At 34.2% G+C, this 16,898-nt stretch overlaps 1 protein-coding gene across 2 annotated transcripts in view; it reads right to left on the bottom strand.

The window, feature by feature from the left end:
* Cep128 (centrosomal protein 128) overlaps nucleotides 1-16,898 on the bottom strand; it is a 303,824-nt gene that overhangs the window by 123,865 nt on the left and 163,061 nt on the right. For both annotated transcript variants that reach the window (XM_042692797.1, XM_042692798.1), the window contains one exon: nucleotides 14,649-14,841. In XM_042692797.1, coding sequence (XP_042548731.1) covers nucleotides 14,649-14,841 — 193 coding nt within the window. The remainder of the gene's footprint in view (nucleotides 1-14,648; nucleotides 14,842-16,898) is intronic.

Raw genomic sequence — 16,898 nt, 5'->3', positions numbered from 1 at the left:
CCTCTTTTAACAAAAAGTTTGCATAATGTTTATTTCTAAATAATACTAAATGCTGACAGAAGAAGATTTGGTCTTTTCAACAAAAGTAAGCGTGCGTAACATTTGCTTCTGCATATTACAAAAAAAACTGCCAAGTCAAGAAATTTAAACAGCTACTTTCAAAGATGAACCCCTGAAGTTATATGGTACAGAAATACAATCACTTTAGCAATAAAATCACAAAGTCTGTAAGTATACAACTATCGTGTATTGTATAAACATGTTATATACATATATGTATTATGTGATATATATATCACATATGGATTTTTTAGGTTTTGAAGAGTTTATAGTGACACAGTAAACACAGAATTTATAGTAGCAGAAAAAGAGGAGCAACCATTTCCAAATGTAAGGAATGTAGCTTAAAATGGTCTTTCAGAGACTGAATGTGATAGTTATCCTATCCCATTCATGGTTCACGGTTCATGATTCAAAGCCATGTATCATGGTTCAAATTCATGGATCATGGTTCAAAGCGAGCCCCAACAGGAAAGTCTGCGAGATTCGCCAATAAAACCACTCAGAAAACCAGAAGTGGTGCTGTGGCTCAAGTGGTAGAATGCTAGCCTTGACCTGAAGAGCTGAGGGACAGTGGCCAGGCACAGATTTCAAGCCCCACGACCACCACCAACAACAACAACAAAAGAAATGCAGTGTAAGAGGGAATTTTCCTTGTTTCAAAGCACAAAGAGCATGAGCAATAAATGGAGACCAAGGTATATAAATGTTATTCAATGTGTGGCATGGAAAGAGCTACACAGGATATCTCATTCAAATCATCAGACCATCACTCTAGAAACACACAAGGTCCTGGCATGCTATGGGCTTGATCACCACGACAGAACACAAGATAGGTACACCTATTATTTTCAAATCCTGGTTCCTAAATATTAGGGTGATTCCAGAGACTTACCAAATATCCTAGAACATTCTCAGGGTACGATCAACAGAAAATTCTAAAGAACTATCTAATGTTCAGATCATAAAAAAAAAAAAAAAACAGAGTCAGAGATCAAGGAGATCATATTGACTTACACAGCCTGTCCATAATAATATATTTTTCTCTCAGTCCTATTTTAATAAGTACAAAATAGGATGTTTATAAATATGCAAATAAGGTTTTCTTTCATTCCCGTGGGACTGGGAGCATAGATGAGGTGCAGTGTTTGCTTAGCGCGGACGAGGCCCGAGGGGCGACTTCAGCATCTGACATTTCCACAAATCCCCTTTGTAATTTTTTTCGCAGAGACAGAACTATCAGTTTTATTTGACCCATGGTTTATAATAGGCAAAGGGAGTGACGAGGAAGACAGGAGAGTCTGTCACTAGAGAGGAGAAACACAATTCTAGTTTACAAAGGATTTAACAATGGGATGGTGAGCAATATCCTGTCAATATGAAATTACAGAATACACACAAGAGAAATTCTTAAAAGAATCAAAGTACCTTAAATAAAAATTAGAGTATTCACTCCATGATAACAGTAACTAACTCTATGAAATCCGTTTTTAAAAAACTGCTATTTACTCATTGTCAAACCTATGCGTCTTCTGCCCAAATCAAAGAAAGATTCTGGGAAGAACTTACATTGTAGAATTTTATTCCGGCTTGAATCAACAGCACTGTTTAAATCCATGTCTAAATCTAGCATAACAAAGTTATTTGCCTCAAAAGTAAGGGTGTAGTACCCTTTTCAAAATGTCTTACTACCTAGCTTAATTGCCTCTATAAGAAGCAAAAAACTTTCAACCATAAATTATGGAGGGAAATCTACATAATGGTGAAATAGTGTCCAAAAACTGATACCCTTTTTTGCATTAAAATATTCAGGGCTAATTATGATTATTAGCACTTGTTCTTGTCCTTGCTTTGTTCATTGGCCAAACTTAAACACTTCTCATCTCCTTCAATGAAAAGTGGCCCTATTATGTTCCTGGAAGCATGAACAGGGTTCCTCAAAGCCTAATTTTAAGGTCTTAATTGGCTGAGGCAATGGGAGACCATACAAAGCCCACTTCACAGAGAAGGGCAAGATTGCCAGGTCACTTGAGAACAGATGAAGAGCTAACTAGAAGCTATTGCTGAAATCTTACACAGTGTTCTGGGAAGTTTTACCAAATAGTAACTTACAGAGAATGGAGCAGTCATCCATCATTATAATACAGAACCCAGAGGGCTGGAAGTTAGCTTATAGAAACAACAATTAAAACACGGAAACAGTTATCTCCACTTAACAACTGAATAGAATACCCACCAGGCAGGCTCTATGAAGACTGACCACTACGACAAGTTCATGGCATATGCTGCTAATTTCACAGATTTGGTTACATCTTCTTATAACCATTATGTGCCAGGAACACATGGTCACAATTCAAGAGGGCTTCTACTTGCTAGCAATTTTGTTCACTTGGTGCTACTAGATTCAAGATCTACTTTTATATGAGCATATTTGAAGAATTATACATTTACCCATTCATTTGCCTACTGAACATTTGTGGTGGTTAAAGATACTTAAGGCATTTAATAAAATTATGTTGGCCCTCAAGCAATTTTACATAAAATATAGTGATAATTATTAACATGCTCACATTATACAACACTCAATTTGTAATAATTTTAACTGAATTAATTCCTTTGTCATCAAGTCTAACTTCTTGTAACAGATTCCCAAAACAATCAAATAAAACTGAAAAAAAAAAAAACAACCTTTTATTTGGGAAATTCAAGTCTATGGGAAAAGAAATGTTAAAGATCTGGATTAAATCCAAAAAAACTTTTAATTACTTTGTGTTCACAATGATAATAAGGATACATACTAAAAATTCATCATAAAGCACTTTACACATGTGGGTATATAGCAAAGACTGTTACTTTTCATTTACTGTGTAGTACTCAGTAGAAATGTCACTTTCTGAAATTTCAACAACATACTTAACAAATTCACTTCATTTTACTCACATAAAAACATTCAAAGTAAGGGAACAGAAGACACCATACAAAAAGATATGACTCATGTAACTGCAATCCTCTGTACATCACCTTTCTAAGAACAATGAAGTAAATTAATTAAAAATATTTAATGTGGCTCAATGTGGAATTTTTTTTTAGGACAGCTCCCATATAGTTCAGTTTTGCTATGTACTATAACCTCCCGAATCTTATTCCACTTGCCTATTTACCCCACGTTTTCATTATTACCAATATTCCATTTGTAAACTTGGGGTTCATTCTATCTCATTCTTATTATCCTCAGATTTCAAATTGCAGAACATTTTGCTCCTCCTACTTCAAGTTATTCACATCAGAAATGACACACACGCCCATAAAAACTGAATGGGTAACAATATAAACAGGTAACAATATAAATAAATGGATATTTCAAAGAAAAACAGTAGAAAAAAATCATAGAACATAGTTTAATGACTATGTAGCTAGTTTCTCCTAATTAACTTGGTACTAAGATACTGAAAACTGAGTAAAATGTTTGAAAACTATTAAAAGAAGAGAATTTCTAAGGTGTTCCTGGAATAAAACTAACCTGAAGAAAGATTGTAAATGAAAACAGAACTTGAAATTGGATGATGAAACAAGAGCTGTGGAACAGTAATGAGATGTTTAGTGACCCGAACATGGTTAGGAAGGCATGGGAACTGAAAGACCACACAAGACCATTGTGAAGGAGCGGAGGTAGGTTTACAGAGATAAGCACCGAGGCCAACCAACATTTATGTCTTCACTAATATGGAACTTACACTGATTTACCAAAATGAGGTTGCGACTCACCTGGAGGAGGGAGAAAAGCATAAAGAAGTAGCAGGGTATATTAGTTTAAGTTTAGAATAAGGGTCAATTTACAATGTAATTTTTTTTAATCAATAGGGAAATAAATAAGAGCTTTCCATACAGGTGCCTCCGGAGGAAGAAGCCAATATCACACTCATTTCAGAAGCCAGAGATAGCCACATTACGGAAGAGAAAGCAAATCCAAAAGCAACCATTTGCCAGAAAATACATTTTCAATGTTTGCTCCCCAGATTCCAAAAAGTTAAAGGGTAAAGGTAGACATTTCTAAGGAAAATGTGCAAATAGCATTAAAGTTGAATTCAAACATAAGAAGCAGGAAGGTATTCTAAATTCTTATAGATTCATTCCTAATCTATTTACCAAAGCTTTTTATCCTCTTTACATTTTGATTAAATTATTTCCTATCTGCACTAAGAGAAGGAAAAAAGTAATAATTTCTATATTTAAGTAGAAAATTAGATATGTAGATATAAAAATAGTATAATTATATTACTGAATCAGAGCTACATTTCTAACTGCTAGGTAACCATTTATTTAATTATATACTTATATGTTTCCTCTTTTAACAGCTTTATGTTAATGTTGATTTATTCCTGCCACTCATACTGTGCCAAAGGCTTTGCTAATCCATGCTGAACTCTGCTGGATAGGGCCATTAGTGAGAACAAAAACTGCATACCCTCCCATTGTCTTATCCCTGAGTAGAGCAGATTCCAAAATGTTCTAAGCAGGACTGATTGATTGTTGGATCCATTGACTGGTAGATTTGAAAGACTACTTTCATTTCTCCTACACAATTCATTTTTTAAAAACAACTTTACATGAGTTTGTTTGGAAATAGATATTTCAATGAAACTGACTTCTAATGCTTAACAAACATTAATAGATAAACATATTTAGTGAAATATTATGAGAATTTATGTGTTTATGGGGTATCTTATAGGACAGAGCAGTCATGTTTTTCTTCCTCCTATTAGCCTTTACAAAAATAATTATACCATGAACAATTTTGCAAATACACAATATTGCAAAATATGTAGCTAAAAGACTGAGATTTACAAAGAATCCACTTCTATTCTAGTATTCTGAAGAAAAACATTGTTTAATTTGTAACTTCAAGGACTAGATCTATAAAGTTAGGAAAGAGAGGCTATTTCCAGTGACAAACCTTACTGAAGTTGTTAGATCAGATTGATATGCTATAGGCAGTATGAACAGAACATCGAGTTGTAGTCTTCCTCCATTTGTAAATCAGTGACTAATATTAGAACACTAAGATATCAATACCTGCCTCACAATCTCAGGTACTTCAATAGTAAAAAGAGAATTAATAATCTCACAAGGTTCTTTTTAGAGATGAAATAATTCACAGACAAACTGTGATCACCAAACTCTTAAGAAATGCTAGAATCCTTTGTTCCCCTAATGCTCATCTCAAGGAAAATTACAATCTAACATCACCTGTATAGGGCTACGGTTAAGAACCTACTCAAAACATGACATGATTAAAACTGACTAACAAATATCTAGGTTAACAATATTACTAGAATAAAACACAAATCTATAATCTCTCGACTAAAATAGTCTAGGAAAGGGAAAGTAAGTATTAAAATCTTTCCAAATATTATTAGAGAATACAAAGTACTGTACTCTATAAAACATAAAAGGAAAAAGATTCTCTTGCTGACAACTGAGTCTTTCAAAAGACTCAGTCTAAGGTAAACAGAGTTGGGATTAGAATGTTTGGTGGGATAAAAAAAATTTTGTCCTGTACTTCATATCTGATCTGTTTCTTGAAGAAGAAGAGTAAATCAACACTGACATTTGCTTTTGGGGGGCTGATAGCAAGACCTTTATGTCAGTGAAAAAGTAATAATAAGAAAACACAGTTTCTATTGAATGTACCTTGGTACATGCAAAACAAAAGAAGCCTACTTATCTACGCTCTCAAATATCTATGCAATATATACACCCCTTATTATTTAAAAAAAAAAAAACCTAGTGCTGGAAGCAGTAAGGAAGCAACAGTCTATAAAACTAAGACACAGAAACAGAAAACCGAAAACAAGTACCATGCAATTACAACCACAGTTTTAATAGTAATGGGAGGTTAAAAATGAACAAAAGATATGCACAGAAGTTACATAGTAAAAGAAGAAATGAAATAATAAACTTTTCAATGTAAAAACCATCTAAGTTCAGGAGCCTGGGAGTCAAAAATCTCATCTGTGTTATAAGAACTTATTATAATATCAGCTTTGTGTGTGTGTGTGTGTGTGTGTGTGTGTGTGTGTGTGTGCGCGCGCGCGTGCGCGCGCGCGCGCGAGCGCGAGCATGCATACGCATGCATCTATGCCTTCTCTAATAAAGCACTGTTATTGGGAGGCCAACCAGGAGTATGCTGTAAGGTATTTCATTATAAAAACACAAAATCAAAGTTAGATTACTAAACAAATCATTTTTAAACAGCTGATAATAGGTAGAGAAATATATAGCTGGGGCCCAGGGAAAAGTATGCTCTTGAAAATACTCACTGGATTGTGCCTACTAGCATAAAGTCTTAGTTCCTGAGCTCGAGCATGCACATGGGTGAAGAGCTGTCCAATAGAGGGTAAAGTCAACAGGTCAGGACAATATTGTAAATAAGAATTTTCTATAATCCACGTCCACATGAAAGAACAAAGACTAATGAAGACAGAAGTTATATAAGGGTTAATTTATGTAACAAATTGATTGTGCCACAGGATGCCCAGATATTTAGTGAAGCATATTCTTCTGTATGCCTGTGATGGTTTTTCTAGATAAGATTAACATTTAAATCAGCAAATGTTAATATAAATATGTTAAATATAAATATGTTAAATAAATCTAACTATTCCTTACAACATCAGTGGGCCTCTTCCAATCTATTAAAGGCCAGAACAAAATAAAGAAAGCTGAGCAAGGAAGAATTTTCTTTTACCTGTCTTTGAGTTGGGATATCAATCTTCTGTCCTAGGAGGGTTCATACTCTGAACAGAACTCAAACCTATTCTGGCTCTCAAGCCTTTGGACTAAAATTGAAACCATCAGAAATTTTGAGGGTTTCAGTTTATTAAACACAAATCCTAATACACAACAATCCATAACTATGTGACATTATTCTCCATAAAATACAAACACACATTGTGCACATACATGCACACAAACACATATATATTCATCTAGTTCTACTTCTGGACAACCCAATTTATGTAGTAAGTATCACCAGAAAGAAAAGGGCAGATAAGTAGGAAATTTTCAAGGAAAACTTTGTAAAGCCACTAGTAATAAAGGACAAGAAACAAAAGAATATAATTGATATTTCATGTCATAATATCAAGAATAAGTTTAAGAAAACGTCTCCTACAGTTTCAAGTTTCTATAACTGTAAGGCAATAGATATGATATATTCAATATGCTACCATCCTCTATTTCAAAGTATTTCCATTTGAGAATTCATAACACCCTGTTTTATTTTCATCAATCACATCTGGTATTTAAAGTATTCTAAATCCCAACTTAATCTACAGTAAAGAATAATTTATTAAGCTTCAAATACTCAAGAATTCACATCATTAAAGTTAATATCATGTTCTCAATTTATTAAAATATTTTTTACTATCTCTAATGTTCAGTATCACTGAACTTTTGAACAAGCTAGTATCAGCATAAAAATAAAATGTTAAACATATTTTTAATTAACAAGGCTCTAAATAAATAAACCATGCTATATCAGAATTCAATTCTTAAATTATCTAAGAATATTAAAATATTTCACTCCAATATGGAACAGAAAATATTGCTTTTGTTCATCTTTAAATTGAACTATGATGACTTCTACTTTGAATGATAAATCTGAAAAGTTGATATATTTTAGAAAATAACAGAATTAATGTGTATCTAAAATAAACAAGCATAGTATAAACAAAATATAAATGATAGACCTGCAGTTTTTGGTTTTTTGTTTGTTTTTGTTGATCATGGAGCTTGAACTCTGGGCCTGGGCGCTATTCCTCAGCTCTTCAGCTCAAGGCAAGTGCTCTACTACTTGTGCCACAGCACCACTTCTGGTTTTCTGGTGGTTTATTGGAGATAACAGTCTTGCAGACTTTCCTGCCTGGGCTGGCTTTGAACCACAATCCTCAGATCTCAGCCTCCTGACTAACTAGGATTACAGGCATGAGCCACTGGTGCCGGGCTTAGACCTGCAGTTCTAATCTACCTGTTAGGAAAGAAACCTATAGTTTTACAAATCCTTGCTCTGTTTCTGTCCCACAACTCATTTCTATGAAATTATACTCTGTTCGGCCAAAATCCACTAATTTCAGAAATGGCACCGAAAAATCAGCTGAAAAGAGGCTCTCAGAATAGTAGGAATAGATAAACCAAAAATGGAAAGAGGTACTTAAGATCACCATGGCTGTAGAAAGATAAACCAGCTAGATGAGAAGTACAGAGTGTGTTTTTAAAATCAATACCTTGAACAATACAGCAATTTTACAATATTGGAAAGTAAAAGCTAAGTTGTATCTCTTTTATATATTAAAATAACATCCTCAAAGCCATGCAGAAGCTAGAATGCTGAGTACATATTATTCTAGATGCATCAGTACAAAATCTCAGTGCCTCAAATATCTACCACATTACAAGCATTACGCTTCAGAAGCACCTGAAAAGGCTCAATAGCTGTGGGCAATATGATCATATAAAATGAAAGTTATCTAAATAAACTCCAAGAAATGGGGAAAAGGTTTTGTTATTTTGTTTGAGTTTTTATTCTTTTAATTTCTCCTTTGTTGTGGTTTTTGTTTTCTGCACCTTTTGTGTTGTACGTACATTTATCTGTTTGGGGGAGGGTAAGGGATGAACACAGAAATGGTAGGACAAAGGGTAAACAAATGCAGCAAAGATACTCACTAGACACTATGTTGAAAATTATAAAACTTGGGAAGGAGGGTTGGGAGGAAAAAACTGGAGAAAAAGAGGGAAGAGGTAACATTGTTTGAAAAGAAATATACTCAGGCTGGGAGCCACCGTGCCATATCTGAATTTTTCTGTTTATATGGTACTGAATCAAACCCAGAGTTTCATACATGCTAGCCAAGCACTCTACGACTAAGCCACATTCCCAGGCATGTAACATTCTTGAACTTCAGCCACCTGCAAACCTTACTATTTGGTGGCTGTGGTGCTGATTCTGAGTACCACATAAACAGAAAAAGCCAGACGTGCCAGTATGGCTCAAGTGGTAGAGCACTAGCCTTGAGCACAGAGAGGTTCAGGGAACCCAGAGTCCAGGCTCTGAGTTCAAGCTCCAGGAACAACAGAAAGAAAGGAAGAAAGAAGGAAAGGAAGAAAGAAGGAAAGGAAGGAAGGAAGGAAGGAAGGAAGGAAGGAAGGAAGGAAGGAAGGAAGGAAGGAAGGAAGGAAGGAAGGAAGGAAGGGAGGGAGGGAGGGAGGGAGGGAGCAAGGGAGGGAGGGAGGGAAAGAAGGAGGGAAAAAAGAAAGGAAGAAGGAAGGGAGAGGAAAAAAAGAGAAAGAAAGAGAGAAAAGAAGAAGAAATATACTCATTACCTGACTTACATATAGCTGTAACCCCTCTTGATATCACCTTTACAATACATAATAAAGGCCTGTATATCTTTGAGCATATATAGGAACATGAAACAGCCCTCCTTCGCTGTACATTTCCAGGCTGTGTATGTCCTCATCCTTTCTTCAGGCTTACATAATGCAAAGATCAGTTAGTCCCAAGCACAGATGTTGACAAAGTAATAGTCAAATAAGGAAAACACTACACAAATCATTGCAATAAATGAATTTTTAAAAAATTATCATAAAAACAAAATTCTAACATTTTTTTCAAAGATCCATATCCTAACCTTTACTTTTGATCCAATTCCTATCTTCTTAGATCTTGTGTCATTTTTTTTAACCTAGCCAGCCTTTAGATTCATGATCCCTTCTAATCATTTATATGATCCTACAAACAGAAAATTTAATAATCCAAAAGTTATATTCATTCTACTCTCAGGAACTTAGACTATTTTGTATATTTGCATAGTTTTAATATTGTTTTTCTGAAATTTTTTTCAGATCATTCTAGGGATATGACACAAATTACAATACAGATTGGGCTAAAATTACTATTAAAATTACAGTATTTCTAAATAAATCAAAAATTTCTTAGAGAATACTGCCATGAAATGAATAAAAATGTGAAGCATGAATATATATATATATATATATATATATATATATAAAAAACAGCAAAATGCAATGCATAAATAAAATAGTAAGACAATATTGTTTCCTGATCCCAGAGTGTCAAAAAAGGAAACCACTCCACTTAAGTAAAGCAGCCTAAGCAGCCTATGCACAATGGCTGATGATTTGTCTTTCATGTTTATAGAGTTTATTAAGTAGCTAAGCAAAATTCTTGTGACTATTGCTATTTGCATTGGTTCACCCTTTTTCGTTTGTCTCACCATTTTTTTGTTCCCCTTCCCTTCCCTAATTCAGATAAACATATATCTAATACCCAGGGTACCAAAATCAAATACAGTGACAACAGGGGATAAACCATAGGGAAAAAAAAAACACAAAAGAAATCACATAGGACATTAAAACAACAATAACAAAGAAAAACCTCTTGTTTCCAAGTCTTGGATTTAATTTTGCTTGTTAGCTTCATCTTATATGGTCATATGTACACAGCTATTGAACTATTCTGCTTATCTGCTTGGACTATCTTAGACATATACTAATTATTACAAATGAGGAAAACCATGGGATCTGTTTCTTTAGGTCTGGCTTACTTCACTTAATATAATTTTTTCCAAGTCTTTCCATTTCCTTATGAATGGGGGGAGATATCATTCTTTCTGATGGAAGCATAGAATTTAATTGTGTATATATACCACTGTTTCTTGATCCATGCATCTATTGAGGGGCATCTGGGTTGGTTCCATATCTTAGCTATGGTGAATAATACTGCAATAAATGTGGTTATGCTGGTAACTTTAGTATGGCCTTGTTTGTGGTCATTTTGGTAAATGCCCAGAAATGGGATTGCTGGGTTATAGGGAAACTCTATGTTTAGGGCTAGTGCTCTCCCATTTAAGCCATGCCTCCATCCCAGTATTTTGCTGATTGACTGGAGATGAATTTGGGGGATTTTTCTGCCTAGAGTAGCTTAGACCTTGATCCTCTGATCATGTGAGACACTAGTACCTGGCTTATTTCTATACTTCTAAAGCTAAGATTTGGGAAGAAATTACGTGGCCTTTTAAAAATGTAAATATTTTTCATTAACTATTAATGTTGAGGTTCCTTTTTATTTGTGCTGTTTAATTTCTTTATTCATCCACTCACTCAACAAATAATCTGACATGCCTGCAATGTCCTGGGAGGTACTAAGGAGATAGCATTGCTTTGCTGGAGCCTGTCCCAGTGAATACATTATCATTCAGTACATTTCTAAACTGGGTATCTGGTGAAAATCCATTAAGGCAAGTGAAAAGATGTTTCTGGACAAGATCTGTCTTTTTCTAGCTGCAATAATCACAGCCATTATTGCCATGGTAAAACAGAAAACAGTTGAAATTCAGGGAACAGAAATGTAGGATACTGAGGCATATTTCCTGTACTGCCAACCTCTTGGCTTCTTGGCTAACACAGGTGTTAACCAAAACAAGACCAATTGACAAGTTCATCCTCTGCTGCAAAAGTATTGCTCTCCAAATGACAACGTGATTATTTTCCTTCTCTTACAATATTGAAAAGTTGATCAAAATACTCTATTAGTATTTTCCAGCTAAATCTTTTAAGAAAAGAGAATTCTCTAACATGGAATTCTTGACAAGGGCTTTTTTTTTCACTTTTAAATGTCCACTCGAATGAAATTTGATAGTAATAGAACACTTCAACCTATGCACACTGTTGGCAGAAATATTTTTTTTATCCATTGTACTTATAATATCAGAGCAATAGGCAAATGCTGAAGACCTAAAGTAATATAACAATGATAAACAAACAGAAAACCTAGACCAAACTGGAAAATAGGTAAAGGAGTCTCCAGGACAATATCAATTTAAATATTCTAGGAACAAGACATATATAGATAAATGTATTATTTTATTGATATATAATATTATAGAATACATAATATATTATAATATTACATATAAAATATGATGTAATATAAAATATATGTAATATATATTATATACACTATATCATAACATATAAACACATATAAAACCCTGTCATAGCCCAAATAACAGAAGTCTGTAAAGGAAACTAAATATTATGTTTAACTAAAAGTTCACAATTCTAGATTAACAAGAATAAGTAAATCAATAAAATGCCTCCTAAGTATGTGACTAGTCCTAAGCAAGTATAAAGTAGGAATTTATCAACACCCCCCACTTCCAAATGCCCTTGAAAACAGTAAATCCTTATAACTTCCCTCTCAAATAAATTTCAGTTTCTAATAAATCTCAAAGTGTCAGGAATTTTTATATTTATACCTAAATCCTCCCCATAGTAGCTTAATGTTTATCACAACTCACAGCAACAAAAAAATTCTCAGTAACATAATTTCTAAATTTCTGAGCAGTAATTTCTAAACTTCCCTTTTTTGTAATACTGTAGCCCAAACCTACAGGCCCAAATTAACCCAGAAAGGATAGTACAACTCACACCTACAAAACTAGTAGCACTCACTAATAAAAACCTCTTGTTCCTAGGCTTAGGATAACCAAACACATGTTACTTCACGTGACATTAAATCAAACTAAAAATATCAGTTTGAGAATGGCATTAATTTGAACAAATAGGAAGCTTCTCCATTTCAGGTGCATATAAACTAGCCTTGTTCTAGCCCATAAGTTTCTAAGATTGTAAAAGGAAACAAACTTAAATATTAAAAAAAAAACCTATAAACATTGATACTTCAGAAATATCTAAACTGAGGGCTAAAACTGAGGGCTGGGAATGTGGCTTAGTGGTAGAGTGCTTGCCAAGAATTCATGAAGCCTTGGATTCAATTCTTCAGTACTACATAAACAGAAGAAGTTGGAAGTGGCACTGTGGCTCAAGTGGTAGAGTGGTAGCCTTGAAAAAAAGAAGCTCAAGGACAAAATAAGATACAAACAAGATTTCTATGCCCAGGCCCTGAGTTTAAGCCCCAGGACTGGCAGAAAGAAAAAAGAAAGAAATTCTAAACTTAAACATCAACATAAGCAAAGTGCACCATAGTAAAAAAAAAAAAAAATGCATAATTAAGTAGGGAATAACATGATAAATACTGCAGATAATATTTTTTTACCATTTTTTTCTCTGTGCAACACTTGCTTCATTTTTCAAGATGCAAATTAAATAATATTATCTTAAAAAACAGCCATGAGGACTTCAACAGAAGGAATTGGCACTTCTCTTCCCTAATATATTTATTTTATTCTAATGTATGTTTACAAGTCTTTTAACTAGGCAGTCTTTGTTTGATATTAGATTAAGTTCCTCACTTTTGTATCCACCAAAAAATACCTTACATGATAACTTGCTTTATTCACAAATTGACTGCATGTGGTTTTGACCAAACAAGGTCAAAAAAACAATCATTTTAAAAAATCAAGAGAAATTTCAAAAATAATTTTAACTGCTCAGGATACAGAGAAACACCCAGTCACAGATTCTTCTAAACTTACTGAGATCCTGGTGTGGTCTGCTGAGTGTTTCTCTGCCTTAATTTTCTGAAAATATGCCTCAAAAAGAAGAGAGGACAGGGTGGGTGATCAAAGGGAGGGAGAAGAAGGAAAATAAAATCTAGGGTCAAAGGACAAAGACATTTATCTAATGTTTGTCTTTGCTGTTTTCTATGTTGATAAACAGGCTTATAATTATTATAGCTAATATTCTCAATTCCAAAAGAGAAGTTTAAACACTTATACATAAGAAACATGTTATTAAAGCTTATAGAGACCTCAAAAATCTAAAATGTAAAGTAGATTCAATACCCACTCCCAAAATAAAAGGGATAATCACTTCAGAATGGTAAGAAAGAAACAATTCTTAAGTGGTACATGTGGGGAGAATAATAATTACTAATTTAACTATTAAAAGAAAAAACAAAACTTACTCTAAAACAGACTATCATACATTCATGTTTAAGGGACAGTATACTGGGCTTCTTGTGGTTCTTAATAAAGCTCACCAATAAAACAATAACTAAATCAAACAAAATAAGATACAAACAAGATTTCTATGCACAACTTTTCTCTTCTTCACATTATGAAGTGTGCTAACTTTAACACAATGAAAAGCGCTTTAAAGTTAGATATTTTCCCAACTCCCCACCATTGTTTCCACTAGTGTGCTTATAATCTTTAATATCGTACATATTTATTTCATTTATTTCTACCACTTAAACAATGTAATGCAAGTTAAATAAATGTAGTTTTTTTCTCATCTATTCACTGATAAATTCAATAATAGAGAAATCTCTCACACAAAACAGGCATCCAAATGTTTATTTGTTGAATGAATTCATAGATATTTTACAATAGAGAAGTGGAATGTTTGACCAAAGAAAAACCCTCAAACCCAAAAGTACCCCCCTTCTATCCCAGGAATGAAGAAAAATGGGAGAACAAGAGACAAGAAAAGGAAATGGAATTGGTAAAAGGCCAAAGGGGAGGAAAATATCAAGGGTCTTTTTTCAATCCTAGAATTCTATGAATATAAATAAAGTAGAGTAAGAGTAAGAGCAGTTAACTTACCTCTCTTCTCCTGGTGTATTTCTTCCAGAAGCTGCTCCTGCCTTTCTATCTGTTCAAAGAGACACTGGAGCTCAGATTCCTTGTTTTCCGTCAGATCTCTGAGTTGCTGTCTGCAGAGCATCAGCTGGTGTCGCAGGTTTTTCTCTCTGTTTTCTCTCTCTTTCAGTTCCTCACAGAGCCATTGAAGTTTAGTCTGAAAATATATCATGTACATTTAATTTTTTAAAATCTAGAAGACAATAACATTTCAAATACATGACCAAAAAAACAAAGTTAAGATGATTTGGAGAATTATAGTTAATTGCAATCAAATTTAGGCAAGGAGTTTGAACATCAACATTTTAATCTGCATACAAAAGGTGGTTCAGAAATTAAGCCATAATGCCTCTAGATTTTTATCAAACACTTGAGAAACCCATCATCTTTAGAAATGCAACACCATAGCAGAGTTTGGCCTATTAAATTTCCAGTCATAAAACAGGTAGTCATTTATGGGCTAGGAAGGTGGCTCAGTGGTAGTGCACTTGCCATGCATGCATGAGGCCCTGGGTTCGATTCCTCAGCACCACATAAGCAAAAAAAAATAAATAAATAAATCCGGAAGTGGTGCTGTGGCTCAAGTGGTAGAATGCTAGCCTTGAGCTGAAGAGCTGAGGGACAGTGCCCAGGCCCAGAGTTCAGGCCCCACGACCAGACCCAAAAAAAAACCAAAAAAAAAAAACAGGTAGTCATTTGACTTAGTACATATGGCATCTGAAATTTTAAAAATACCCCCAGAATAGAACACTTTATTTTATTTTATTTTATTGTTGTTGGTGGTGGTGGTGGTGGTGGTCGTGGGCTGAACTCTGAGCCTGGGCGCTGTCCCTGAGCTCTTCAGCTCAAGACTAGCACTCTACCACTTGAGCCACACTGCCACTTCCACTTTTTCTGCTTATGTGGTGCTAAGGAATCGAACCCAGGGCCTCATGCATGCAAGGCAAGCACTCTACCACTGAGCCACCTTCCCAGCCCCATTTCAGATATTTTATAAGATGATAAAATTGCTAGTTATGATGACAAATCCTCATATGTTGAAAACTCAGGGAGAAGGAGAGTACCTCTAAGTTGGAGGGAAAAAGTCAACATCTGCCCTCAATGAAGCGACTATAAGAATGTATTTAATAAAGTCAATTCTTTTTATAGACTAGCTTTCACCTATCATTATGTTTAGATATTTTAAGCAGGACTGTGAAAGACATATTTCTTCCACTTTCAATACAAAAAGATTCAGTCATGTCTCATTGCCTTCCCAAATATAGCTCCCTATCCTCTAGCCTCCAGGATATTTTAAGTAAATAAGAAATAAAATGAGTAAAGTACCTGTTACAAGGGATAACTAAATGAACTCTGACTTGCTTCTAGTGTACAGTGGTGTGAAATTCCTCTCTGGAAAATAATCTGGTCATTTCAAGAGGTTAAACAGAGTTACCATATACGCAGAAATTCTACTCCTTGGTTTACACTCAAAAGAAGCAAAGATATATGTCCATGCAGAAACTCAAAGTAGTATGTTTATAGAAGCATACTCACAATACGCCCCAAAGAGAAACCATCCAAACAGTCACCAAACGAGGATGATGAAAAAAATGGTGTATACCTAAACAATGGACAATTATTTGGCAATAAAAAGAAAGTAATGATATATACCACAACATGGACAAACCTTAAAACATTCTGCTCAATCAAAAATGCCATTCCCAAAAAGAAAAACCAATATACAGTATGATTTCATTTTATAAAATATACACAATAGAAAAATCTACACAAAAAGATGAAGTGTGGCCTAGAACTGTGGATAAGGCTAGAGCAAACTAGTGGGTGAGGTACAAAGGGATCCTTAGTTTATTTGGGGTAATAATAATGTTCTAAAAACCATTTTAGTGATGGCTGCACAACTCTGTACATACATTGAGACAATCATGATACTTAAAGCATATATCCATTAAGCTATTACTTAAAGAACAAAATGAAAATCTAAAGGGTTAAAAGATAAAGACAAAAAAAGGCTAGGAAAATAAAGCCATAATAAAATATCCCAGAATGGACTGCAATCTGGCTTTAGTGCAGAATTTGGAATCCATTAGCCATATGACACTAGATAAAAACAAAGTCCTCCAACTTCAAGTGAGCTGTGGGGTCCAATTGGAACTCAAGAAATTTAACAAATTCTGTTTGGTTTTCAATATTTCCTTTCTAGTATCCATACAA

The sequence above is a fragment of the Dipodomys spectabilis genome, unplaced genomic scaffold (genome assembly GCF_019054845.1).
Source record: "Dipodomys spectabilis isolate Male_0828 unplaced genomic scaffold, ASM1905484v1 ptg000157l, whole genome shotgun sequence".
Taxonomy (NCBI): Eukaryota; Metazoa; Chordata; class Mammalia; order Rodentia; family Heteromyidae; genus Dipodomys; species Dipodomys spectabilis.
This window is presented reverse-complemented; position numbering and strand designations above follow the sequence as displayed.